At 41.4% G+C, this 25384-nt stretch overlaps 2 protein-coding genes across 2 annotated transcripts in view; one reads left to right on the forward strand and one right to left on the reverse strand.

The window, feature by feature from the left end:
• The window catches only part of uxs1 (UDP-glucuronate decarboxylase 1), a 59920-nt gene extending 44577 nt beyond the window's left edge, over positions 1-15343 (forward strand). Inside the window, exons 12-15 of the mRNA XM_080479048.1 lie at positions 6794-6854; positions 6958-7015; positions 11493-11596; positions 14540-15343. Of these exons, the coding sequence (XP_080335174.1) occupies positions 6794-6854; positions 6958-7015; positions 11493-11596; positions 14540-14671 (355 nt within the window). The 3' untranslated portion in view covers positions 14672-15343. The remainder of the gene's footprint in view (positions 1-6793; positions 6855-6957; positions 7016-11492; positions 11597-14539) is intronic.
• A 70-nt stretch (positions 15344-15413) lies between these two features.
• On the reverse strand, positions 15414-22835 carry ecrg4a (ECRG4 augurin precursor a). Its single transcript, XM_080479049.1, has 4 exons — positions 22303-22835; positions 18695-18742; positions 18435-18604; positions 15414-16054 (listed from the first exon to the last, which is right to left on the reverse strand). Exons 1-4 carry the CDS (start codon positions 22682-22684, stop codon positions 15905-15907), a joined length of 750 nt encoding a protein of 249 aa, XP_080335175.1. The 5' UTR covers positions 22685-22835; the 3' UTR covers positions 15414-15904.
• Positions 22836-25384: the final 2549 nt, after the last annotated feature.

The following is a 25384-nucleotide window of genomic DNA, read 5'->3' on the forward strand; positions in this document are numbered from 1 at the left end:
AAGATTGTATTAAAAAAGTTTTTTTTGAAGAATAAGAAGAGCATGAAGTTTTAACTGCCTAAAATAATGTAGGCAGAAGGCATCTGACTCCTATTGTGTGAAAAAGCTTTAAAACATGATAAACTATGCTCAGTTATATTGATATTCTAATTGCCATTGCCAAGTGATAATCTAGATGGTCACTAACAGCCTGTGAAATGTATATGGGAGTTAAAATGGTGGCAGAACACACAGTCGCCCCGACAACAAAGACATGCTGCAAAGAGACAGCAGTCCTGACACAACATGTTAGGTGCTGAGTCAAAACGTGACACAAGTCCCATCAGAAGACCGATATGATTGTTGGACTCAGATGTCAGCGTTCACATTTACAAAAAATAGGCAGCGCTGCTGCAACAGTGTTTCTTCTGACTGAATCAAGTCTGGCAAGTGTGATTACACTCCAAGACAGTGAACAGTAAACAAATTGATTTTTCCGTGCGGGTTTACTGTTTATCAAAGATACTGTGTTGGAGCTTGATTCTTGCACGGACTTTGGTCTGAGCCAGAGGGGTGTTGTTTTAGTTGGATGTAGGAAGATTAAAGCTTGCTGCTTGTTCAAAAATAATTTATCGGTCTTTGTCCAGATGAATGTCATCATTTTGAGAAAGAGAAATGGATGATTTAGAGCATTCAGTGCAGTCAAACCTCCTTGAGCCCTTTGTATCCACTTAAAATTTTCTATGCTTGCCCATCTTTAGTTGGTACCGTCAACAAAATCTCTGAAGTCACTCAATTTCCTCATTGCTGAAACACAATAAGGAGTCTTCCTCTCCTTCATCATAGCTGCTTTTTCTGTGGAATTGTCAATACTCAGTTGTTAAAGTCACAGTGCCTGTGCTATAAATAGATTGCTTTCTCTGTCCACCCATCATACTCATTCACGCATTTAATTTTTTCTGTGTGACATAGCAAGGTTTTTTTTTAAATTAATGAACCAGAAAAATCCAGTTCTTAGAACAAAGTAGTAATTATCGTCAGTCCATTGTGGTGGGGATGACTGTGGGGAACCTTAGCTTTCAGTGTTCAAACAATTAGTGAAAGGTGAAACAAATATGATTCATATGAAAATAATGTTTCATAAATATAAAGAATGTAAAGAATAAATTAGAAGTGTGCACACTATAAACTAAAAGGAAGTTGTATAGATACATCCGTGGATGCTCTGGGACACGTCATCAGTGAGGTTTCCTGAAATCATTGGGTGTTTCGGATCACACAATATCAGACACCCTTCTTCAGGTGACCCGGCAGCATTGGCCCTCTTCTCGGGCCCTTTGACACCCCTGCTCTAGGTGGATCTGGATCAAACTCAGATCCTGGAGCGCCACAGCCCTGCATGTTTTCCATGTCTCCCTGCTTCAACACGGCTGATTGCAGTGAGCGGCTCGTTATCCGACTCTGTGCTGAATGCGGTGATGAACCATCAGTACATTCAGGTGTGTTAAAGAAGGAAGACATGGAAAACATGCAGGGCTGCGGCCCTCCAGGATCTGTTTGACACCCCTGACCTAGAGCCTCTCCCTTCAGACTCTCTGGTGGATGTGATGGCTCTCTTTTTCATAACTCCTGTGATGCCAATTATGGAGTAGGTTTTGCAGAGGGAGCAGGCTGCAAAGCCTGGACATCCCACCTCCATTGGCTCGCAGCAGGCTTTCCAGCCTCTCCTCTGGCATTCCTCAGTGAGCTCAAGGTATCTGAACCATTTGCGCTCATTGGCCCCTTCCATGCGGTCCTCCCAGGGGACTGTTAATTCCAGTAGAAGGACTTGTTTAGAGGAGGCAGATGTCAGCACCACGTCTGGTCTCAAGGAAGATAATGTTATGTTCTCTGGGAACTTGAGCTGCCTACCTAAGTCAAGTTGCAGTTCCCAGTCTTATGCTGATGAGAGAAGGCCAACTGTTGGTGTTGGTTGTAGCCGTGGCTTCTCTCCAGCTTTCAGGAAATGTATTCTTCGGAGGCTGTGGATGTGTTTGATCTTGGCCAATGCAGTAGAGATGGTTTCAGCCACTGGACAAGACATCCAGGACAATGTGGTTTCTGTCCTTGCCTTGGGCCAGCTCGCACCGTGGCTGCGGGATGGCTCCCAGTCCTGCTCGCTCGACAGCTACTGTGCCCAAAAACGCCTTACGTCCTAGCCAGGACTCCTCCAGCTCCAGGCCCTCTTGATCTCTGAACTTCCTACTAGTCCTCACCACGATGCCCGCTGATGCAACTCTGGTGTCACTGGAGTCTTGATAGGCTAGTGCCTCTTTTGTGCAGGAAACTCTGAATTCCTCCTCCAGGCTGCTGAAGGGAAGCTGGAGTTTGTTGCTCCTGCCCTTCAGGGCTGCAGCGGTGAGACATACTTTGAATCGGAATTGATGGCAGTCATAGTTGAGAATTAAGTTCTCCTTAAAACAAAACAATAAATTCACTGTTTAATGTTATCAGGATGTGTGATGATGAATTTAATGTGATACTCTGGGCGACGGCACACATAATGTAAGGCAGGGGTGTCCAACATAAAATGTAACAGTTTCAAAGAAAACGTACATTATTCTTTTCCAAATTTCTTAGGAGTAGTGGAAAGAACCCAACACTGAGAGCCTGGGATCATTGCGAGCAAACTACAATTATTCTCAAAACCATGCAGTTGGTGAATTTGTAAAAACATGAATAATGCAACAGCTTTTGGGGAGGAATTTACACTGTATTTTGCACCAGAAGAGGATGCTGTATTATTATATAAAAAAGCCACAGCCTCCTGGAACAGTTACACAAATTTGATGGTACTTACAGTGGTGCTCATAAGTTTACATACGCTGGGAGAATTTATGATTTCTTGGCCATTCTTCAGAGAATATAAATGATAACACAAAGGCCTTTCTTCCACTCATGGTTGATGTTTGGGTGAAGCTATTTATTGGCAAACAACTGTGTTTACTCTTTTTAAATCAAAATGACAAAAGAAAGTACCCAGTTGGAAACTGGAAAGTCTTCTAAGCGTTCACCACAACAAGCCAAAAGCTTGTCCATTGTGCTTATCAAAGCCGTAAACCCAGGCTTGGTTACTATACTAATGCAGGGCTTGACAGTAAGGATTTTGAGCGGTTTGCTCATCTACATTGCAGTAGGGATGCACCAATCCACGTTTTTTCACTTCCAATCTGATCCCGATACTTAAATTTGTGTATCTGCCGATACGATTCTGATAGCAGAGCTCTATTTGCTTTAATAGTGCTACTTCCCTAGCCTGCTCGCTGGCTGCAAACTGGAATGGATTTCCTGAAGGGAGGCGGGTCTCATTGTTGTGGTTATTAGATGATGTTGCGGACTGCGGTGGGAAAGAGTGGCGAGGCAATTTCGTCATCTTTTCTTCACAGATGGTCTTTGCCGTCCACACCCCAGAGCCGAGCCGGAGTTTTAGAATCTCTCCACTCTGGGGCCCGTGTTAAAAAAAAAAACGTTTCTGGGCTTCAAAAAAGCCGCCTCGTTTGAATTATCGGCCAAAAACGGTGCGTTTACGTGAACCGGCGTTCTCGTGTAGAGCCAGCCCCTAATTTAAAAACAAAATACCTGAAAGCCCTTGAGCTTATTTTGCGTTGCGACTCGGACCTTTTCAGGTACATAAAATGTGCATCATAACTGGTAAACACAGTGGACACACTTGACAGTGGAGGTGGAAGAATGTGGAGCCAGTTTTGTGCCTGGTGGTGTGTCAGTATGGGGCTCCACACCTCCATCCTGCTTCCTGTAAGGCAACAAGGTGAAAGAACGATTGGTGTCGTTCAGTATTCTGTGAGCTCTGCTCAGGCTCCTCGTCTCACTGCTGCTGCTGGTTTATTAGACACCGGGGAAACTGACTGGATTCTTCACTTGTATTTTAGTTTTTATGTTTTTACTGGAAGAAGAATGTTGGTAGATTTTCATTTCATGTGTTTATTCCACATTAGGGAGTTTTCTGGTGTCGTTTGCATTTTGTTAAGAAATGGACACAAATTGTTTCATCAAGGATCTGAATGTTTTTCTTCAATGTGTTTTTCTCTGCCAGCTCAACCATTATTTATTCAACTCCTCAACTTTTATACATTTATGCAGAGTGCCACGAGTTGACCTTATTGTTTTTTGTCATTTTAATTGCTAATGAAAGGTTTGACACAACACTGAACTCCTACCTTCTAAAGGACACACATCTTCTGCAGCGCCACTCGGGTAGGCTGTGGCATTCAAGTCATGGTCAATTATTATTAACTGACCCAAAGTGTGCTGAGAAACATTCCCCCCTACTGGTTCTCCACTGGCATCGCCTGTCTGAGGCTCTTTTGATCATGATTTACTCGTCCAGGATGTATTGGTTGGCTTGTACCCTGATCGTATTACAAACCCATTAAGTACACTTACTTGATGCACATATTGAAATATTGAGTTTGTGCTTGGGACCACAACATCTTCTGCCCCTTCATGGCCACCCTGCAATAATACTGTTGTAATTATCTCACTTGAAGGTGATCAGTGCAGCTCTTTCCTCTACAGAGCTTCTACTTGATCCTCAACATTTTTCACAATGACATTTTTCACACTACAAGTTGCACGGTTCAGCCTTGTTGTTAATAAATATTCATACATACAAGGAGGCTGTGACAGTTACTAACAGTATTTTGCCTGTAGTAGTAGCTCACTGTCAAAAAAAGCTGTAGAATACAAAATAATTAAGGGATGCAGGTCAGACTGATGAGAGAAAAAAAATATCATTAATTATGTTATTTTAATCTTATGTTCTTTCGATCGTTCTTCTGGGTTTTTTTATCCCCTTTTGTTGATTTTGTCGTTTCTGGTTTTTGTTTCTAAGTTGCACATATTCTAGGTTCTTAGACTTTATAGGACAGACATAAATAAGCCACCGACGTCAGCCGAGTCCTTTCAGTTAATGTGCACAGTATTTTTTGGCGTTTATATTTTCCATGTCTTTGGTTTATTTCTGGTCATAATTATTTATTCATGGTAAAAACAGATTTAGCCAAAATGCAACATTATGTGTTCATCGAAATTTATTAAAAGATTTCAAAGGCAGCTAACGTCTGATTTTTTGTTTTAAATTTATTTCTTGATAGATTTGAAGATTTGTCATTTTTGTTTAAACAATACAACTGTGAACTTTCAGATATGTCTTTACTGACAACAATTTTTTATTTAAACATGCCCTGTGTGCTCCTCACAAGGTGTCTGTAGGTGAACAAAGACCTGAGAGCACTGCATTGCACCTCTTCCTCTGCACCACCATAAATCAATTCTACAGCTTGTCGGAGGGGAAAACAACAGTTTTAAAAACACACAAGGAAGCTAATGAGCCACAGACGCTCGTACTCTGATCAAATCACCTGCGATCATGTTTCCTCATCCTAAAGTTTGATGTGAACTTTTCCTGAAACGGCTCCTCTGTACCAGGAAAATGTTGTATTGGGATGCATGAAGGTTGATCAAAGGGCACGGTGGGCAGAAGATACTTGAATTATGTGACATTTAGGATATGGTGGTTGGGGCTGATTTGTACTATATTATAACAACAGTCTTTCCCAAATGAGATGGACAAAATGAATGTCTCACCATGTCATGCCTGTATGTGAAATGCAAATTTGACCTTTAAGGGAAAGTAGAGCAAATTATCGTTGTTGTGGTGCAGTGATTGCAAATAGAATGTGCTGTAAACTTGCAGAAGTGACTTCCAGGCCTGGGGAAGGTCTCATCTTGTGTGTTTGCAGTTGCTTGTTAGTGCACAGTTGTAATACAGTTTGACAGAACTGTAATGAAGAAGTCTGCATGCATAGAAGCATCTGGAGGGTTTTGCACTCATAATATGGTTATATATGATTCTTCTCTAGACAAAGACCAAGTCTACAACATTTAAATGTTGTAAGTGAACAAACGCTCTTTGGTTTGATTTGGTTTTGTGTAGAGTTTAATGCAGTCTGCAGAGAATTATTCAAAGTAATGAAGACATGAAGTGTTTGTTTTGTTATAGACCTGATTAAAATAAAACATAAGGATGTAAGTTTAAGATTTATTTGGCGTTTTATTAATTATAGGTCTGCTTCTGTAGTTCAAGGGGTAATAACAGACTTTGATAATTCACACCTTGTGCATAGACAACAATTAAAAATATAATCCCTTTTATCCTTCTTTTGACCAGGACGCCTGCATTTATATACAGACACAAAAGTGTATTTCTCTGCTTTCTTTATCTTCTGAATCTTTTAGATGCCATGGACACCGTGGAGTTACTGTTCTGATAAATTGCATTATGTTAAATCTATATTGACAGGCTAGTGGTAAAGATCCAGGGTCTTGCCAGGTTCAGAGCGAATTTGCAAATATTTTCTGTGCAGATGACAAACAAGAAGATGGTAAAGTAAATACTCTTTTTAAATTAAAGCTTTTTAATGTCCACATTAATGTCAAAGCAGCAGACCTGACACTGTTCTGTTCAGTTGTTTTCAATTACAGGTTCCAGCAGTTTGGTAGTTGTCTGTTGAGTCACATTGTGTACAAGTGCTGGTTCATTATACTTCTATGAGGGGAAACAAACAAAGAAAATCAAACTTCAATGTTTCTTCTTAGTTGCACTGAAATAGACTGAAGGAAGAGAAGAACTGCCACGTGTTGTCTAACCTTGGAGAGTTTTATTTCTCCATGTGACTAAAGAAATCTCTCCATGGAGTCTTCATACACTTGAACAATTTTTCAACAAAATGTTTTCTGTGTTTTATTTTCCCAGCGATCTGGTCAATGGCCTCGTGTTGTTAATGAACAGTAACATCAGCAGCCCCGTCAATCTGGTGAGTTCCACATTCCGAAACCCAGTTCAAAATGGAAATCATTTTGTCGAGTTGTTTTCGGTCTAATATACATTTACACACTGTTGTTGGGATTTGTTCACAGGGTAATCCAGAGGAGCACACCATATTGGAGTTTGCTCAACTCATTAAAAGTCTTGTGGGTAAGTTGTTTGGGTTTTTTTGGGTTTTTTTTCTCAACCCTTGTTATCCTTGTCTGTTATAAATGGTCATGTGTTTCATCTTTAATATCACATTTGGATTTTTGTGTGTGTTTAATCTGAAACAATTACATGGAATTATGAAAGTTTCTTCATTCCCTACAGTATGTTACATGTCAGAAAGTACACATATAATGGACAAAAACTGTACTGACTGTACTCGGGATGGTGCCGATCCGATCCAGTATCGGTGGAATGGATTTCCTAAAGGGAGGCAATGAGTCAGGAAATCCATTCCAGTTTGCAGCCAGCTAGCAGGCTAACGTAGCTACGCTGCGGCTATCCAACTGTTCATGACAACATGTCGCTGTTTGGACCCTTTTTACGCTCAAAATGCCGCAAAGCAACACATCGACACGGATGTTTGCAAAGCCGTTGTACAGCGAGGCGGTCTCTCTGCAGCCAGGCGTCATCGTTTTAAAACGCCAGCTTGGCGAGGAGAACAGCACTGACAGCGGCATCAAAACAATGAAAAGCAGCTCCTCCAGGCTGTCAGCAGGCGATTCACACCTCCATGAAGCTGCCTCTTACTCCACGCTAAACTGAAACTGTGAAAATAGTCCTAATCGTTTGTGCTGTGTTATTGCTGGAAACATTCGGTTTGTGCTGCATTGCTAAAGAATTTCCCCAGGGATTAATAAAATGATTCTGAGGTTTTAAAGATATAACAATATCAACAACAATAATATTATTAAAGCAAACAGCTCTGGTATCCGAGTAGTATTGGTATTGGCAGATATCCAAAAGTGTCAAAATGTGGATTGGTGCATCCCTAGCTGTACTATCTAATCCATGAGTGTCACACACAAGGCCCGTGGGCAAAGCCAGGCCGGCAAGAAGCTCCAATCCGGCCCACCACACTACCAAGCAAATAGTAAAGAAAACACAGATTATTTAAACAAATTTCTTAAGAGAAGATACAACACGACACTGAGAGCTGAGCTGAGATACCGGTGATGCTTTAATGAAAGCTAGTTACCTCGTTGCTATCAAACTAGCCTCAAAGCCATGCTGTCAGGGTGAGTTTGTAAAAACATGCAAAATGCAGCATCGAGGAGACATTTTTTTGGGGTGAAATTACGCTGAGATTGTAGAACTCTCCGGCGGTTTTTGTGAAAATATGGACATTTTCATCACGTATACTCTGCGCCACAACAAAGAAAAACTTTTAGGTTTCAATTGAAAGGTTATCATGACAGTATTGCAGCGGTCCAGCCCACTTAGGATGAAATTGAGTTGAATGTGGCCCCTGATTGGAAACGTGTCTGACACTCCGGATCTAATCGCTTCACATTTTCTGCTCTCTCGTCTCATTGGGCACAGGGCCGACTGACGCAAGAGCTTTTAAAAAGAAATCTGGCTACGTCTTGACTTTAACATTCTATGTCGATGATTATATTTAACTCCATGTATTGACACTGCCGCACATGAAATGATGGTAAAATTGTTACTTTGTTCCTTTTCTTCCAACTTATTACTGGAGAAAATATGAGGAGGCCATATTGTTGCACTGAGCTGTAATTTTCTGTCCGACAGCTCAAAGGCCTGATTCCAGTCTTCACAACTGTCAGATGTCAGAAGGAGAAAAGAGTGTTATTAGAGTAACTTGTCTCCAGTGTTGTGCGCATTGGCTCAATCACGTGTATGAAAGAGTGCAATGCTGTCTGCTCAGCATAGCTACGGATCAGTGCAGACCAAAGAGTGTCGCAAGAGATGTAAAATAACTGGAAATGTGCAATTTAATTGTCAAATTCCTGCTGCAGAGTCCTGAGGTTTGCCTTCAAACGATCAAGTCGGATTCAAAGCCAGTATTGGCTTCAAAACTGTATCTAAGTCACATTTCCCTCTGATTGGATCCGAAGTATGTGTGTGACAGGGATACAGCTGGAGGTCATTGAGATGTTGTAATCATCCACGCACACTTCTTGTCTCTACCTCTAGAATGTGGGCAGCAGACAGAAAGTGACTGTATTTCCCACTGCACATCCTAAACATAAGCTCATTTCAGGACTCTCTCTTTACCCTACCAACCAGGACATTTATTCTAACACACCTTTGTCAGCTCCTGATATTTGTCTCTGTAGTTAATTCTCAAATCATGAAAATCACAGTCAAAAGCAGCTCACTGAAACTTTGTGGCCTTTTGAAATTTACTGTCAGTCAGTAAAACAAATTATTTTAATTAAATTATAATAATTATTATTAATATTAAAATAGCGGATTAAAGCCTGGTGCTGCAGCCTGACGCAGTTTACTGGAAAAACTCTGACTCTCACTTTAGTGAGCAGATTTAGAACATGCAGGCACTCAAAAAGATGGATTCAGCCGCCCCGGTCATGTACTGCTCAAAAAGGAGGGAAGTGATCCTCACTCAAATCTAAACGTTTGAAAGTTCACAGAAGAGGCTTCTGAGCCAGACAGCTTTGTGATCTGACAAAGAGAAGAATGAGCCGGACCAAATGTGCTGAGGAGCCTTTCATTCTGTCTTTTCTCTGACTCCCACTTTTCTCCATTCAAATCCCTTTTTTCAAAAAATAAGTTCAAGTTGACGGCAAAAACATTTGTTTTCCTGACAACGGTTCAGGTCATTAAAGCGTTGTAGTTATCAGCGAGACAAGCTGAAACTCACCGCTCTGGCCTGAGTGCAACTTTAATCTTCTTCTCCTGTTGTTATTAGGGCCTGAGCATAGCAGAGCGACACCCTATTGGAATGCAAGGAATTATTATTATCATTGTTATTATTATTCTTATTATTATTTATTACTACTATTTTACTTTATTTTTCTAATGCGTAAACTGCTGCATTTTTGACGGCTTAAACGTGCTTAAACGTTTGTGAAATCGAGCCATTTAAAATGTTATGGTCTATGGTTATTTATTTTATTAGCGTTAAATTACTGTAAGTAGTAGATTACTGAAAGTAATAAATCACTGGAAGTAATTTATGAAAAATGTAAATTATTAATGGAATTAACGGCCATTAACAACTCCTAAAGTAATTGAGTAATTACTTAAGTTAATAAATTCTCAAAAATAATTAATTAATGAAAAATTATTAATTTGCATAAATTTGTTGTTTATCTATTAATAAAAAGGGGCATCACCACATAAACATGAAATAGCTAATTACCAAAATATCAGTGTCGTTTGGAAAAAGGTTTATTTAAGTTAATATTTTTGTGTAAAAATATAACAATCTGCGGCGGCGCACAGAGGGAGAGCGCAATGACCTGATGCGTCCACCACGTGGACGTCAAGAGGGATTGCGATGACCCACGCGACCACTAGAGGCGTTTGACTAGCTCGCGGCGGTTGCTCAGCAACTGGATAATCAAGACGCCCGTCGCATGCACGAGTGGGGTCTCGGAGCGAAGCGGTCTCACCTACTGTGAAAACCGGACGGTTTTGTCAGCCCAGTTCTGAGCGCCGGAGTTCTAAGTGGATGTCGGGACATGCAGTTAGAACTCTGGTGATCGATGCGGATGGCTTAGCGGCAGCAGATAGAAGTTTGGCTGCTAAATGTGGCTGTGTGTGTGCGCTTATCTCGATCAGATAAGACCAGCAACAGCGGGTTAGTGAAGGAGGGGGGGGGGGGCGGGGTGGGGGGGTGGGGGGGTGAAGAGGAGAAAGACAGAGTTCTGGCGAGGTTCAGTTTAGCAACCCGGTTCTCCACACAGAGGTCCCAGTGGGCCTGGAGCTCACTTGGACCTCTGGTTCTGAGGTGGAAACCCGAGTCTGCACTGCGATGGTGCACGTGAACGCACGTACACAAACCGCTTGCAGCTTTGTGCAGAGCTGCAGCGTTAATGGCACATTAAAACACATTGCATATTAGCTTCACGCTAATCTAACAGTTGCTGCCCAGACAAAGCTCTCTTACTGTCCCGTGGTGCTGTGCTGGACAACACCGTCCGTGGGGCGGTCAGTTCTGTGAACTTTGATGTGTCGGGTCTGACAGACCCACAGGTCCTGCAGGAAGCTGCAGGCCCACACTGGTGCCGCGCTGACACATCTGACACAGGGTCATTTACATAGCAACTGTGACTTGAGGTTTTGCTGAAGAGAGGGGGAATGGAGAATCTCTGCCGACAGCAGATCAGAAATGTCCTATTTTTGACACTTTGATGTCATATTGTTGGCCCACACTTCCATCTCACTCTGACGTTCACAAAACCTCTGCATGCACCACGTTCCAATGTGCGTGGGTTTGCTGCTTTCAGCTTAAATGTTTTTCTGTTTTTTATATTGTCTGCTTGAATAGTTTATTACTCACAGTCATTGTCTACTTGCAGCAAGACATCTGGCTGAGCTTAGTGCTACATAAACCATCCTGGCAGAGCAAGAACATAGAGGCTGCTAACAATATGACCGTTGGTCTGTGTACTTGTTTCTGCCCCCGGACACACCTCCACACATGCAGTGAGCCGTAGCCAGATCCAGTTCCTTCCGGAGGCCCAGGACGACCCACAGAGGAGACGACCCGACATTCGAAAAGCCAAGATGCTGCTCGGCTGGGAGCCGGTGGTATGTACGCCGCACAACGGCAGCTTCAACCACTGACATAGTTACACCCATACATTGAAATGTAAAACCACAAGTTGTTCAGCAATCGTAGAGATTGCCGTTTCTCTCCTTTGACAACGGTCTCCCTTGCTACATTCAGAACGCAGTTTTGATCCATCATTTACATGCACTTTAGAAATTTGGTAAGTGAAAAGCCCTGTTTCACATGTTTCAGTCCATTAGTGTGTACATATGTGAAAGAACTACACTTCCAAAAAAAAGATGCTTTGTCAAACAATGTGATGCCTACAGCATTGGCTATGTTGAAGGTTTTCATATCAGTCTCCACTGCTTCACTCACATTGTGACCAGTTTTGTTTCAACACACAATCAGTCAAAGCAATTTTTGTTCTTTTAAAGCGGTCATATTATATAGTTTTTCAACACTTTCACATGGGTCTCGCTAGACCTAAAACATTGTCTTAAAATTTTATCGCCCCAATTCCAGCTTTTCTTTAATTTTCCTCATTTGAATATTGGATCATAGGAGCTGCATTCAGAATCTGCTGTGTCTGTGTGAGCTGGACTGGCTCCACCCACACATGCCCATCTTGGGAAGAGGAGGAAGTACTTCCTCTTGTGGTGCCATGTGCCAGAGCAGAGCTGCCTAATTGTGGGAGGAGTCAAAGGGAGGGCCTACCTTGATTGTGGTTGGCTAAACCCCTGATGACACTATATAGGGTTTGATTTCTGATTGGCTGGTTGGAGCAACACACTTTTTAAAACCTGAAACAAGCCAGGGAGAGAGAGGACAGACTGTTTTCACTTCTGGGGCGTCATTCCAGGTATGGGGACGAGTTTTACTGTTGAAAAACCTTTAGTAAGTGAATTTTGCATTATGTGAACTCTTTAAACATAAATAAAAACCACCTATGAATGCATGCAGAGAACAGTACAACGTAAACATCGAAGGTCCTTCAAACGGCCTCTCTTGGTCATGGAGGCCTATTCAGTATCACCTCATCAGAGAAATGTGTCTCCATGGGTGATCCAGATGAGGAGCTAGCACATGTCCTCTGTTCTCTGTGTGCATTTATGGGTGGTTCTATTACATAAACACAGCATCCAATTGTTGACTTCAAGGAAAACTTCAATTTCTGCCGTTTCTGTGCGTACAGCAACCATTTTCAATCTAAAAGCAAAACATTTCTGAAACCAAATGCCTTTTCAGTCGAGCATTGTCGTGGGAATGGAGCCTGAATCACCAGGTGCTTTACTTCGGTGTAAAAGAAACTATAACATAGGTACCCGTCATGTTTTTTGTGTCTGTTTCTTGTTGCACAAATTGCAGTTTATGACCAAATTTGTAAGACTAAATTAATGCAGTGTTTGCGGTGTTTATTCTGAACTTGAAGCAGCATTTAGACCCACATTTGGAATCTCAGTAAATGTTTATTTACTTTTTTAATATGCCATGCAACTGAAGTGTAAATTTTGGGTTTTGATTCAAATGCAAGTAATTGAGTGTAAGATTAAATCATTTCCTCTTTAGCATCCTCCCTGCTGATTCTTTTAGTTTGTCATTAAAGTATTGTTTGTTTTGTGTGGAGGCATGCTGTGATATTCTATCTCACTACCTCGGGTTCAAACTGCACCAAAGCTTCACTCAACAAACTTGAATAATTAAAAAGGCAGACCATGTGAGAACCACTGTTTTAAATAATTGATTAACTGCAGAAATCCAATAATAATTCGATTTTTAGTGTGCACACTGATGTGCGGTCGTCACGACATGAGTGGAGGATAGAAGAAAACAAACATGATGAACAGCGGCGTAAAATCAATGGCGATCCACTAAGGAGGAGACAAATGTAACGTCAAATGAAATTCAATTCCTCAAACGCAACCAAGTCCAGAAGCAGAACCATGAGATGTTTGAGTCTTTACGTCACAATGTCAGTACATACTGTCATACACAGGGGTATTTGTTTTCTTAGCTATTCCCTCTCTGCGGGTGCATGTAAATGTGTCAGGATATTTCAATTATTTGATTACTCCCAGTTGTCATATTTCCATGCTGATGTTTACAGGTGCAGTACCTTGATAAGACAAACTGATCAAACACAACTGCAGTAAAAAGAGGAAAACCGCACAGAGGGACAAGGAGACTTGCAGCGAACAGGCTGAAAGTGACTAAAACATGTGAAAATAAACAGGAGGACAGTGGTGATGGAGCAAATCCCCATCCCTGGTGAACACTGAAGAGAAATGTTTGATTCTATGCATTTTTAGATAAAGACCATCTGATAGAAACGACCTTCAACAAGACAGACTCCAAAATCTTACTTCAAGTACACGTTCCCAAGCCTGTCCTTTTATTTGAAATATACTTTTATTTACACACACACACACACACACACACACACACACACACACACACACACACACACACACACACACACACACACACACACACACACACACACACACACACACACACACACACACACACACACACACACAGGATCTGAAATTCTATTGAGAGGACTGTGCACTTTTGCCACCCCTGATGTTTAGCAGCAGTTTGAGCTTGTACTGATTGAACTCTGGCTGTCAAACACAACTTTGGCCCCTTTGTTTTTCAACTCACTGCCGCTAATGAGCCTCGGAGAGTCTCAGGAAACATAGGAAATCCTAATAGGTCTTATCATGGGAGTTTGGATGGGGGAGGTGGATGAACCAAATCGATACTGAATTCATTAGTACAGCCTACTTAATATGAGGATGTATCATAGTTGACCTTTTCTTTTTGAGTTGGATCATTTATGTTCTACTTTTCAATAACAATTCAGTTTTTATACTATGAAGATGTACAATGGCTTCAAACTATGAAGAAGCAGTTTGTTGTTCCTGCACTGCAAACCCCAGCCCTAATGCTGCCTGTGTCTTCTCTTGTGTTGAAAGGTTCCCCTGGAGGAAGGCTTGAATAAGACTATTCAGTACTTCAGCCGGGAGCTGGAGCATCAGGCCAACAACCAGTACATCCCCAAACCTAAAGCTGCCCGCATGAAGAAAGGAAGACCCAGACACAATTGAGGCGGAGTGTTCTGCAAGCACTCTTCAAATGAAATACAAATATATTCAGACTCTTTGAAGAGTAACTCCTTGAAATGATGAGCAGTGCACTCTTGGAATATTGTGTCTTTTGCTTTTTGAGACTCTCCTCAAAGTCTTTGGGGGGGAAAGAAGAAAAAAAAGGAAACGATTGCCTTGTGTGGGAGCTGCAGCTGGATTGTGGGTTGAGAGCTTCTTTACTGATGACTGAAGGACATGCCTGAATCAGAGGCAAACATTTTTCAAGAAGTTTAAACAAGAAGTAAAAGAAGTTAAAAATCCAGCCTACTTTTTTTTTTTGTGATTTTGTGCTTTTGCTATTTAAATCGCTGTCACCAGAATAATGCGAGCAGTGTGCATTTGTGCTTTGCGTTTATTTTATCAGTTTATTGTGTTTCTGTCTCCTGGAACGAGCTACCTGAATTTGTGTTTCCACTGGATGCTTTTGTCTTCTTAGCAGTGGCGTTCCAGCCCCCCATCGGCTGTTCATTCAGCTCAGGGTGGAACGGGACAAATCCTCCACACAGACTGTTACATCACTGCATTCTGCCAGACACTGTTGTGTTTGTGAACGGATCGTGTCAGCCTGTGCATTATCAATTTGAGGTGAAGATGCTATTTTAATAAAAATATTTCCGATATTTTGCCTACGACATTGATGGCTAACACAGTTCGTCTTTTCCTGTTGTCGTCCAGTGAAATTAAAGAAAGGAGGAGCGACGGGCGCGAGGAGGCCAACAACTTTATTTACAAGCAAAGATTGAGCCAAAACATGCGATTCCTGCAAATCTCTCTACCTCAGAATCATTAGTAAAGCAGGTTGGTGTTTATTAGGATCAAAAACGCATTGGGTGATGAGTGTGTTCTGATGGTGTGCGAGGCTAAATAAAGCGCTGGAAGAGGTTCACGCTGGTGAGTGGGCCGGGCGACCTGGGGAGGGGCTGGCAGGTGCTGAAAGGTTTATTACAGGCTGTGTTTCCTCCAAGGAACTCAAAGCACCAAAATCCTTTGACTCGTCCTCTATGTACTTGTGTTACTCTTGTAGGATTATAAATCAGTTTACAGTCGCATTGTGGAGTCAATGTGATTTATTGACTATAATGAAGATGTGATTTTTAGGTTTGCTTGGCTTAAAGTTGGCAAACGATCAGGGCGAAGTTCTCATTGTAATTTCCCCTGACAGGGCCACCACTGATGAGGTGTGTGTCACTGGTGTTAATAGTAGTCGTAGTTGACATTAGCTCCGTGTCTGTAAGAAGAAGGGTCACGTGGGCCCACGGCGGCGTTTTCATCATAGTGGTGCTGGCGCCCTTGGTCATTGGAGCGTGCGTGGTCCATCCAGTACGAGAGGTCAGTCTCCAGCCTCTGGTGAGGGAAAAAAAACACCACAGACGTGAACTTGTTAGGAATCTCTAAATAAATCTGGAGCTAATAGGCATACAGGCAGCTGGTGAGACGTCCGCTGAGACTGTCAGCGGACACAGCTGCGCCAGACATGCATGGAAGGCAAACATTGAAAAGGCCATTCTTTGACAGGCTTGGCCTTTTAAGAGCCAACAACAAATGGCATATGCAATAGGTGTCATGTATGAGGCTGCTGGAGAAAGAGCTATAAATGGCCGCAACACTTCCTGTCAGCTGTCAAAAATAGTCGAGGTACGAGTTTTATTTCATGCACTCTGCTCCCCCCGTTTTTTTTTTTTTTTCCCCCCTGTTCCTGTTATCTGCTCCTGAGTGTCCCCACTGAATTCTACATGACTGTCACTGACCTGAAGGACGACTGAATCTACTTGTGTGGGTTTGTTCTGACGCATGAGAAATTCATGTCATGAATTCACTCCTTCATAATTAACTCACTCACTTTGATTTTCATTCTGCCTTTTGAGGAGAATCACTGATGCCGTGTCCATCAGAACTCTGCCACACATACAGATGTGTTCCTTTCTTTCTTTCTTTTTTTTTTGTCTTTTTTTAAATATAGCTTCTCATAATCCTTTTTTTTCCCGGTGAAATAAGAGATTTCGAATCTTTACATTTGGTAAACTGAAATTCCCAGGTCTTAATTATCCAAACATGAAAACCCTCCTGCAGCAGCATTGTGGTTTTATAAATTTCACTAAGAATGGCAGAGAAACACACGCTCTTTTATTACTCTTCGGTTCTCGCATGTCTCTCTTGACTCTGCCGGGAAGCCTTCAGATTTGGAAGAACGATATATAGGAGCTTATTTTTTATTTTTACTTGATCGCAGGTTGGAATTGGAAAGCCTGGGTGGTGCTGTGGACTGTGGTTTGCACTGTAGTGATTCATTGTTATTTTGACATTTTGGATTTCTCTCACAGAACAATGAGAGTTAATAGGTGACTCTAGACTGGCCTGTGTGTCTCTATGCCCTTGGTGGATGGCTGATCAGTCGGTGTGTATTCTTCCTAGTGCCTGAAGTCGGCATCGGTAAGTGTCGTGCCCCGACAACCCCGCCCGACATGAGGTGGGTAAAGGTCAGGGCTCTGCAACTTGTGGCTGCCTGAAGAGTTCATAAAGTCCATTTCATCCTGTTCTTTTTTTTATTTCCTATACTTACCAGGCTTAGTTTTAAAAAAAATCTCTCATCTCTGCCAAAATTGGGGTCAAAAAGGGGGAATAAATTTAAATAGCTAAAGTTGCTCCGTTCAATAAAACGGCTCAAACAAGAAAAAGAGATAAAGGGAGAGCAGGAAATGGTTAAAATCTCCACACACGTGAGGTTAAGCGGTCACTCTTAATAGTATCTAGGTGTGAGTGTGTGGCTGTCTCGGTGTTTTCCCTGTAACGATCCGGTGACCTGTCCTAAGTGTTCCCTGCCCTCACCCATATCTGGGATTTGCCCCAGTGCTCTGCGATCCTGAACAGGATAGACGTGGAGAAAATGGCTCTTTTTAGGCACCTGGTAAAGGTAGATGATGGACAGATTACCATGGTGCTATATATATGCTTGTGGTTGGCATGTCACCAGCTTGTGGGGGAGAAATGTATCCCACTGAAGGAAAACAAAAAAGGAAATGCATTTCGAACTCCAGATAAAAACAGCGCTGCCGACTCCAACCCATTGACAACAACACCTCTTGAAATTAAAAGATGGACTTCCTCGTTGTTCACAATAAGCGCCAAAATCAAAGCAAAGGCCAATTAGACGGTTTACTTTGCAAAACATTGTTTTTATAGTGTGCAACTGTCACATTGGCTCCACTTCTGGCTTTGTGCTCTAATTCATTGGTGAATCAGGTCGAGTCTCCATCTTGAGTTTGAATCACCTGACGTGGCGGTCCTTGTAAAAGGGAGCAGATGAATAAACAGGATTATAACTTATCATTTTAATTCATCTTAAGTTGATGAAAAAGTGTATGATTGAAATGAAAAAAGTGACATCCTCAAATTAATCAAGAACAACTGCTGCTCCCCCCTCACCCATCGGTCAAAAGAAAAGACACACACACACACATCTGGTTTCTTCAAATCACACCCAGTGGATATCCATCCTGCTACTGAAACCACAAACGCCGAGTTCCTGTGGAGTTCATCTGCTGGGGAAGAGAGGGAGTTTATCTCTCCTGCCCAGTGTCATGCAGCTGCATGCGGTTTTCTTTTGTGCATATTTTATATCGCAGACATCCTCTGACATGACTTCAGCTTCACACATGGTTTTCATTTCCCTTTTTGATCGGTGTTCCCAGAAAACCTGAACTTTCCAGGAAAAGACATAACTCACCTGCTCATCAAATCCCATGTACATAAACTGCATGATCCACTGCTGCACATCGGGTCTGCTGCGATCCCAGATGTTCCTCTTGGATCTGCTCATCTTTGCCAAGAACTCCTGAGCCTTGGAAGGAGCGACTGCCACCGAGGACTTCGACAGGGCACTTCCAGCTTCTGCCACTGGATGGAAGCATAAATATTCAAGGGCTATTTTTTTGAAGACCACTTCTTAATATTTGATTATGTATTGCAAGCTGGTAATGATTTTACCGTCTCTTTTTCCCAGGATCTTGTGTAAGCTGCTCTCGCTGGAAACATCTGTGAAGCAGAATGAGATTTGCTGCAGTACAATTGGCTGTGTTTTCCCACGGGTGAGCTGAACTGATGAATGACGCCCAACCGAATCAGAATACAGCCACACACAATGTCCATTATCAGTTGAAATTGCAGGGTTTTTGTTTGTTTGTTTGTTTGTTTGTTGTTTTTACCTGTTCTGTGCGAGTAGCATGCACAAGTTAATATGCATATACTTGTAATGCAATGACCAAACCTCTCCAGACGAGAACAAAACACTGTTTTGGTTCTCGGTGTATGCAGCTTGTGCCGGCACGTCCGTTTTGCATTCCATAAACCAGCGTAATGGTTTTTGTTCTTTTTTTGTGACCGATGCAAATGTTAAAGTGCAGTATGTTTAAAGGAAGAAAGAAAAAAGCCCTGCCTACTCACATCTGGCCATTTTGCATGAGTATAGTTACTCTGCTTCAGCTGGTCTCATGGATACTAAGCAGTGCAGGGAGCACTCGTTTGCACTAATGAGACATCTTGTCCTTCGCTGCATAAAAACAGCTAAGTCGCATCATTTTTTCTTACTTGAAGCTCTAAATCAACATTTGTGTGTCAGGGGGGGGGGGGGGGGGGGGGAAGCTGCTGAAGCTCCTATGCTCTCATTTAAAAAAGAATGAATCATTCAGAGTCTGTGTTGGGGAGGGGTTATAGTGTTCAACATGAATAAATGGAATCCTGATAACCTGGCCAGGTCTGAGCAGACCTCATGGTTGGAAACCTTGGCTCTAAATGACATGGATGAGTGCTCTCGCAGAGCTCCCCCCCGTCTCATGCATCTGATATCTTCATTAGTCATGCAGCTGTGAATTAAAGGTTTTTAAAAAAAAAAAAAAAAAAAAAACATGAACTAAATGTAATGAAACCCTGAATACCTGACTGAAGTCAAGGCCTTATTTAAATAGGGTTTTCTTGAGCACATCACACTTTTCACTGTGTTTCGCAGCGGAAGGATAACGTCAGAGAAAATTGCTTGCATGTGGATGTTGAGGCAGATGGGAGGGGGCTTTTAACAACAAAACAAAAAGAACCTTCTCATTACTGGAGCAGTCCTTCCTGTGATACAACCAGTATGAGTCATTTTTTTCCACAGCATGTGGTGTTGCTGTTTTTATTCTTTACGCTTTTATCCCAAAACCATCAAACCTCGCGTAGTATTAGTATATATTCTTCTAAAAACTGGCTGCAGGACTTTTCCACAGAAGGTTTATAGACTGAACAATGCATCCCTCTGGGGAAAGTCACATTTCACACATTACATTTTACCAGATACTTGAATAGACTTCTTTTATATATTTATTAATTTATTTATTTTTACAATTTCAGCATCGTCAAAGTACTCCACACATCAGTGGCAAAAGCCACTGTTAACAATTTAGACTTCAGTGTCTTGCCGAAGGACACTTTGACACATGGAACAGGGGAAACATGGGACCGAATGCCAAACCTTTAATATTAGAAGACCGCCTGCTCTACGGTCCTGCAGAATGATGTTTACAACTTCATACTCTTGCTGAAATGCATTCAGTATTGTGTTTATTTGTTTTCAGGAAGTCAAAAACATATTAAAACAAGTCTTTAATCGAGTATTGGAGCACTTTGTAATTCTGAAAATGTTATGATGCTAAATGATGATAATTAGATTTCAGATCCATAAAGCTTAACTTTTTAAAAACATATATACACATATCCATCAATATAAACAGTTTGTTTATTATGTATCCATATCCTTAAAGCTGTAGTATATATAAACTAACGCGTTCCAAACATGAACACAGAAACAGGAAGAAGCGTATTTGATCCTACACCTTCTCCTACTTGTTTTGTTCCTGAATCCTCTTTGTTTCACTGCCTGCAGTATTCGTAGTAGTGAGCAGCTACAGATTCTGACAAAACCTCACTTCCGCTAGTTTTCTAAACCTACACACATTATGAGCATGACAGATCGACTAAATGTCAGCAGAATAACGTGTTAAATTTGCATTAAGCATAAACATCTAGAATTAGTTTGACAGAGCTTACCATGGCCAAACTGGAAATACAAGCCGTTTCTGGAATGTGTGGTTCAGTATACTGAACTTTAATTTTGTGTCTTCACTGCCGAGAATTTGTAGATTTCATTTGCACAACAGTGAGAAGTGTACTGACACCGCCATGTTGGAGACCCAACTTAAACAACACGTGTCCTAAAGTAGAGCCTTGTGGCACTCCACAGACGCCGAGAGCGCCGTAGGACTTTTTTGCTTTCACTACATATGTTGGAGAAAAAGAAGAAAAATCCATCTGTGAACATATTGCTGTGCAGCTGAGCATCTGTTCCTCTAACATGTTGGTATGAAGTGAAAGGCACGGGACATCCTGCTGCACACTGACATCTACACATTTTAAATCATCTCAAGATGCAAATCTTGAAACGGTGAGTTTATTTGCACGTATGAAGCTAAGAGAGGAACGTGTTGGCGTCTGTTTATGACCGAAACACTTAAAATACGTTCATACATTTAAATATCAGCTCAAATCTGCATGTATTCAATCATTCCTAATTATTTTAATAGAAACAGCTGTTGTTTCTCATTGATCACATGACTTTGAATGTATCCAACATTTCTAAATTTCTATTATTTTTCTGAAAGTTTTACATTTTGTCAATACATATCTGTACTTCTTACTCATCACATTTGTAAAACGGGGTCCTTGCTTGCTTTAAACTCTATGCAGGGTGATGCAGAGTAAAATTGAAAGATTTAAAGTAGAAGTTTCTGTTTCCCAAATGTAATTGGGATTTATATCGTCGCTAATGATTAAGCGGCAAAAAAGTTCAAGAAGTCTTAAAGAAGTCGGTGTGTCTCGATGAAGATCACTCACATTCACTTATTTAGTATATTTCAGAACCGGTACTGTTTTATTTGTACTCGAATTAATTAAAAAGTATACTTGTATTTGTTGAAAACCGTTTGCCCATTTGCACCCGAGTGCTGTTGAGTTTTAAACACGCCGAGCACAAAATATTCCAGTCAGCGTCATGTTGCCTTTCGTCCCTTCAGGTACAGACATGTGTGGTAGTGATGCAACTCGGTTTGGTGAGCTGGAACTGTAGAATAACTCCAACAGCACCAGAAACACATGGGATGTTTCAAGTGTGTGAGAGTTCCATTTTATTTGAAGCGGGAATCAAATGACTATTAAATAGTATAGTAAACAATTTTTTAGTCCGTGCACTGATTTGGAAAATTCTGTATAACTCTATTTTATTCTATGTCCTCGACAGTTGATGGTTTGTTACTACATGCGAGCCTCTGTCTTGAGAGACAAAAAAAGAAAATCCTGACTTGTCAACCAAACACTGTCTCACACATGCAGCTCTGTCTGTGAGGAATAATGCTTTCAGAACTCCGACGACCAGCAGAAGCTGTAATTGAACACCAGATCGGATGGCGGGTGACGCACAAATGTGTGAGAACAGCGTCAAATTATAAAAGCACATCAAAGGAAGTTTTTTGGGAAAAGAAAACCAAATTACACAAAATTTCTCTTACCTCTCAGAGTTAGTACTGTCAGCAGCACAGCCAGCCCCATTAACCTCAAACAGAGCTGCTGGGATGCCATTTTGTCCTCACTCAGAGTCTCTCCAGAACTCCTCAAAGGCAACAACTGTGCAAAAGCTGCTGCACCACCAGAGGGGAGAGTGGGCGGCAACCCAGACTTTCCGACTGGAAACTGGCCTCTGGCAGTGGAATGTCTTTTTACCTCCCTGCCGCCTGAAAAATCCCCGCAACTGCAAGTTTTGCTTCTCTTAACTGAATTTTCACGTGTGTCCGACGTACTTTGCCACCTCCCGTATGCAGTATGTATGAGATATGTAAAGCAGTGAAACGGCAACCCATGATGTGAGTTCCAGTTGACCCCAGCGTGGCTCATCGTGCAGGTTTCTTAGTGTAAAAAGACGGATTCAAACTGCTGAATTACCTAATAGGGATTTTATAAAGTTAAAAAACAAACTCTACACGCATGCTTTCTTGTGTATTGTTACGCATGATGCAGTGTGTAACTGCAGTGTTTTCTCAGCTGTGTTCAGAGACACTTGAGGAGAAATGTGAGCGATGGCAGGAGCCACTTGGAGTTAATTTCAACAGCAGTGACCCACAGTAAAATACCTGAGGGGCTTTTTTTTTTTCTTTCTTTTTTTTTTGCGCCTGTTTAAAACATCAATCATTTTTATCCAAGTGACTCCATGAAGGACAGAGTGAGTGCGATGAGGGGAGAATCTCATGAATGTTAAATCGGCCAAATTCGTTAACGTTACGGCTGGATATAGAGTGTGAAGCTGCAGCTGAACGCAACATAAATCTTTAATACTTTAAGATAGTTGCATGTTCTCATTTTATCTAGCAATGAAAGGAAAAAGTTTTTCCATGCTTGCATGGTTGTTTCTTTTTTCATCTTCTAGTTTAACTAATAATCCATTTTTGCTTTTTACTCAGTTTCATTCAATTCCCAGCTGATGAAGGCAGGTTATAGCCTGACCTGGTCACCATCCCAACACACACACACACACACACACACACACACACACACACACACACACACACACACACACACACACACACACACACACACACACACACTCTGAGTACAAATTTATACTGTTCAGATCATTCATGTAAAAAAACGAGGTGTAGACTTAATATTATCTCAGGAATTTATAAGCAGCTTAATGAACTTTTGTGAAAATGGGAAAAAGGACAATGTTCAAAGCAAAATATTGAGAATCCAGCTGAAAACAAAGCTACCCTGCTGGATTATTAATGAGTACATTGAGCCCGGGGAGGTTCTTTGGTACTGTACTTCGTTTCAACCTACACAGAGAACAATTGATCTCCTGCTAACCCTCAAAGCTGCCGTAAAATAAGTATCCCTCACACGTGTTTTCTCCCTCGGATCTGGGAGAGTTGCCATTTTCTGAGATGCAAAAGTCAGCACTTTCTGAGTTGAAGGAATACTGGATGTTCAACCAGAGTGATGAAGAATTTCTTACGGCTGTCTATGATTCAGTGTTTGACAGTCAAAAACCTCAACGGGAAACTGTTTAGCAGTTTGTCCAGATGACCTGGAATATGCTTTTTTTTTATTGCAGATACCTGCAGTGATTTATTTTTCAGCTCTTGCTATAATGTTCTGCCTCAGTGAAAGGAGTGAATGTCCTTGCTGTAGTTGCATTCTTGGAAAGGGTAAGGTGACGGTTAGAGGCCAAAGAAATTACTTTGAAGAGCAGTCACTATACCTTGACAAAAAAATAAAATCTTACCTCACTGCTGGAACTCAGAGCTCTGTGGATATAAAGCAAACCACTGAATAGTGAGGACACTAATATTATACTATGGCACGAACGCAAAACCTTTCTGAAACGAAAACATGTTTTCATACGGGGCCTAAACATATGACACATTAAAATACCATAAAAGCATTTAGGTTTGTATTTAAGCTGTTTAGTCAACAGTTTTACAAATGTTTTCTTCCACTGGTAATTTGCACATTAGCCCTTATTATTACTGTGTTATTACGATTTCTCAAACCTTGTTTTAACTTATGAAACCTTTTAAAGACACATTAGGAAGAAATTAACATTCAAAGTAATTTATACATGGCTCTATTGGTGTTTTTTCACGTCCGTCTTGTTTTAGTCCGGAGCCCCAGAGTGGCCATAGAGAGAAAACAACAATAACAATAATGTGTGAATGAGCTTGGGTCTTATTTTTAATTTTTTCTGCTTTACATTGTGAATTTCTGCTCCTTTCACTTTATTTCTGGACGTGTCTGAATCAAATACTTCAACATGGAGGAATGGAGGTGTAGAATGATAGAACGCTGCTCTACAACCGTTTTCATTGGCAACCTACATAAACACACACTGATTAAAAGGCTCATTTTATGGCAAAAAAATCCCGGCTTTCATTTACAGTAGTATGTAGTTTGTTTTTTAGTTGCTGATGAACCAAAAGTCTGGCTTCATTATAAAGAAGTTCTGTGGGTAGAAAATAATATTGGAGCGTATCATAACGAAGCGCCCCCTGCTGCCTCATGCAGACGTCAGCCTGCGGTCATAACATGAAACAAGACCTTGAAGTGAAGTTAGTTACAATGATGTCACCATGAAAAGCCTGAAAAAAAAACGGCAATGGAAAACTGATTCTAGATTATATATCGGCGGTAGCTGACTGACAGCGGAGGAGCTCTGCAGGACTCTCGAGAGCCACGGCTCCGTGATCGCGGATTAGATTATCTCGTTCCCTCGTATTATTAACTTGAGGGAACGACTTATTATATTGTTCCCACGCATTATTAAAAAATTTTTCCCTATAACCACTCCGTGTTCATTGTAGATTTCATAATGCCGGTTAAGGATCTTTTCCGCTTCGCCCAGCTACGATGTGGACCAGTTTAGCCCCTGATAGGCCGGGGCTTTGGCAGTGGAAAGACAAAGAACTGGTCCTAAATACAGCCCTGGCTCCGAACTAGAACCTGTTTTTTTCTGACGTAAAAACGACCATTCACCTTCAGGGAGGGCTGGCGATGGTCAGAAAAATGCAAAAAAACCCAAAAAAAACCACCTATGATGAT

This window comes from Lipophrys pholis (genome assembly GCF_963383615.2).
Source record: "Lipophrys pholis genome assembly, chromosome: 13".
Taxonomy (NCBI): domain Eukaryota; kingdom Metazoa; phylum Chordata; class Actinopteri; order Blenniiformes; family Blenniidae; genus Lipophrys; species Lipophrys pholis.

Coding starts and splice junctions, on each gene's coding strand:
- ecrg4a (XM_080479049.1), bottom strand. CDS start 22,684: ATGAGCCACGCTGGGGTCAACTGGAACTCACATCATGGGTTGCCGTTT. Junction 18,605..18,694: donor GATCCTGGGAAAAAGAGACG/GTAAAATCATTA, acceptor GCTTCCATCCAG/TGGCAGAAGCTGGAAGTGCC. Junction 16,055..18,434: donor ACATGGGATTTGATGAGCAG/GTGAGTTATGTC, acceptor TTCCCTCACCAG/AGGCTGGAGACTGACCTCTC.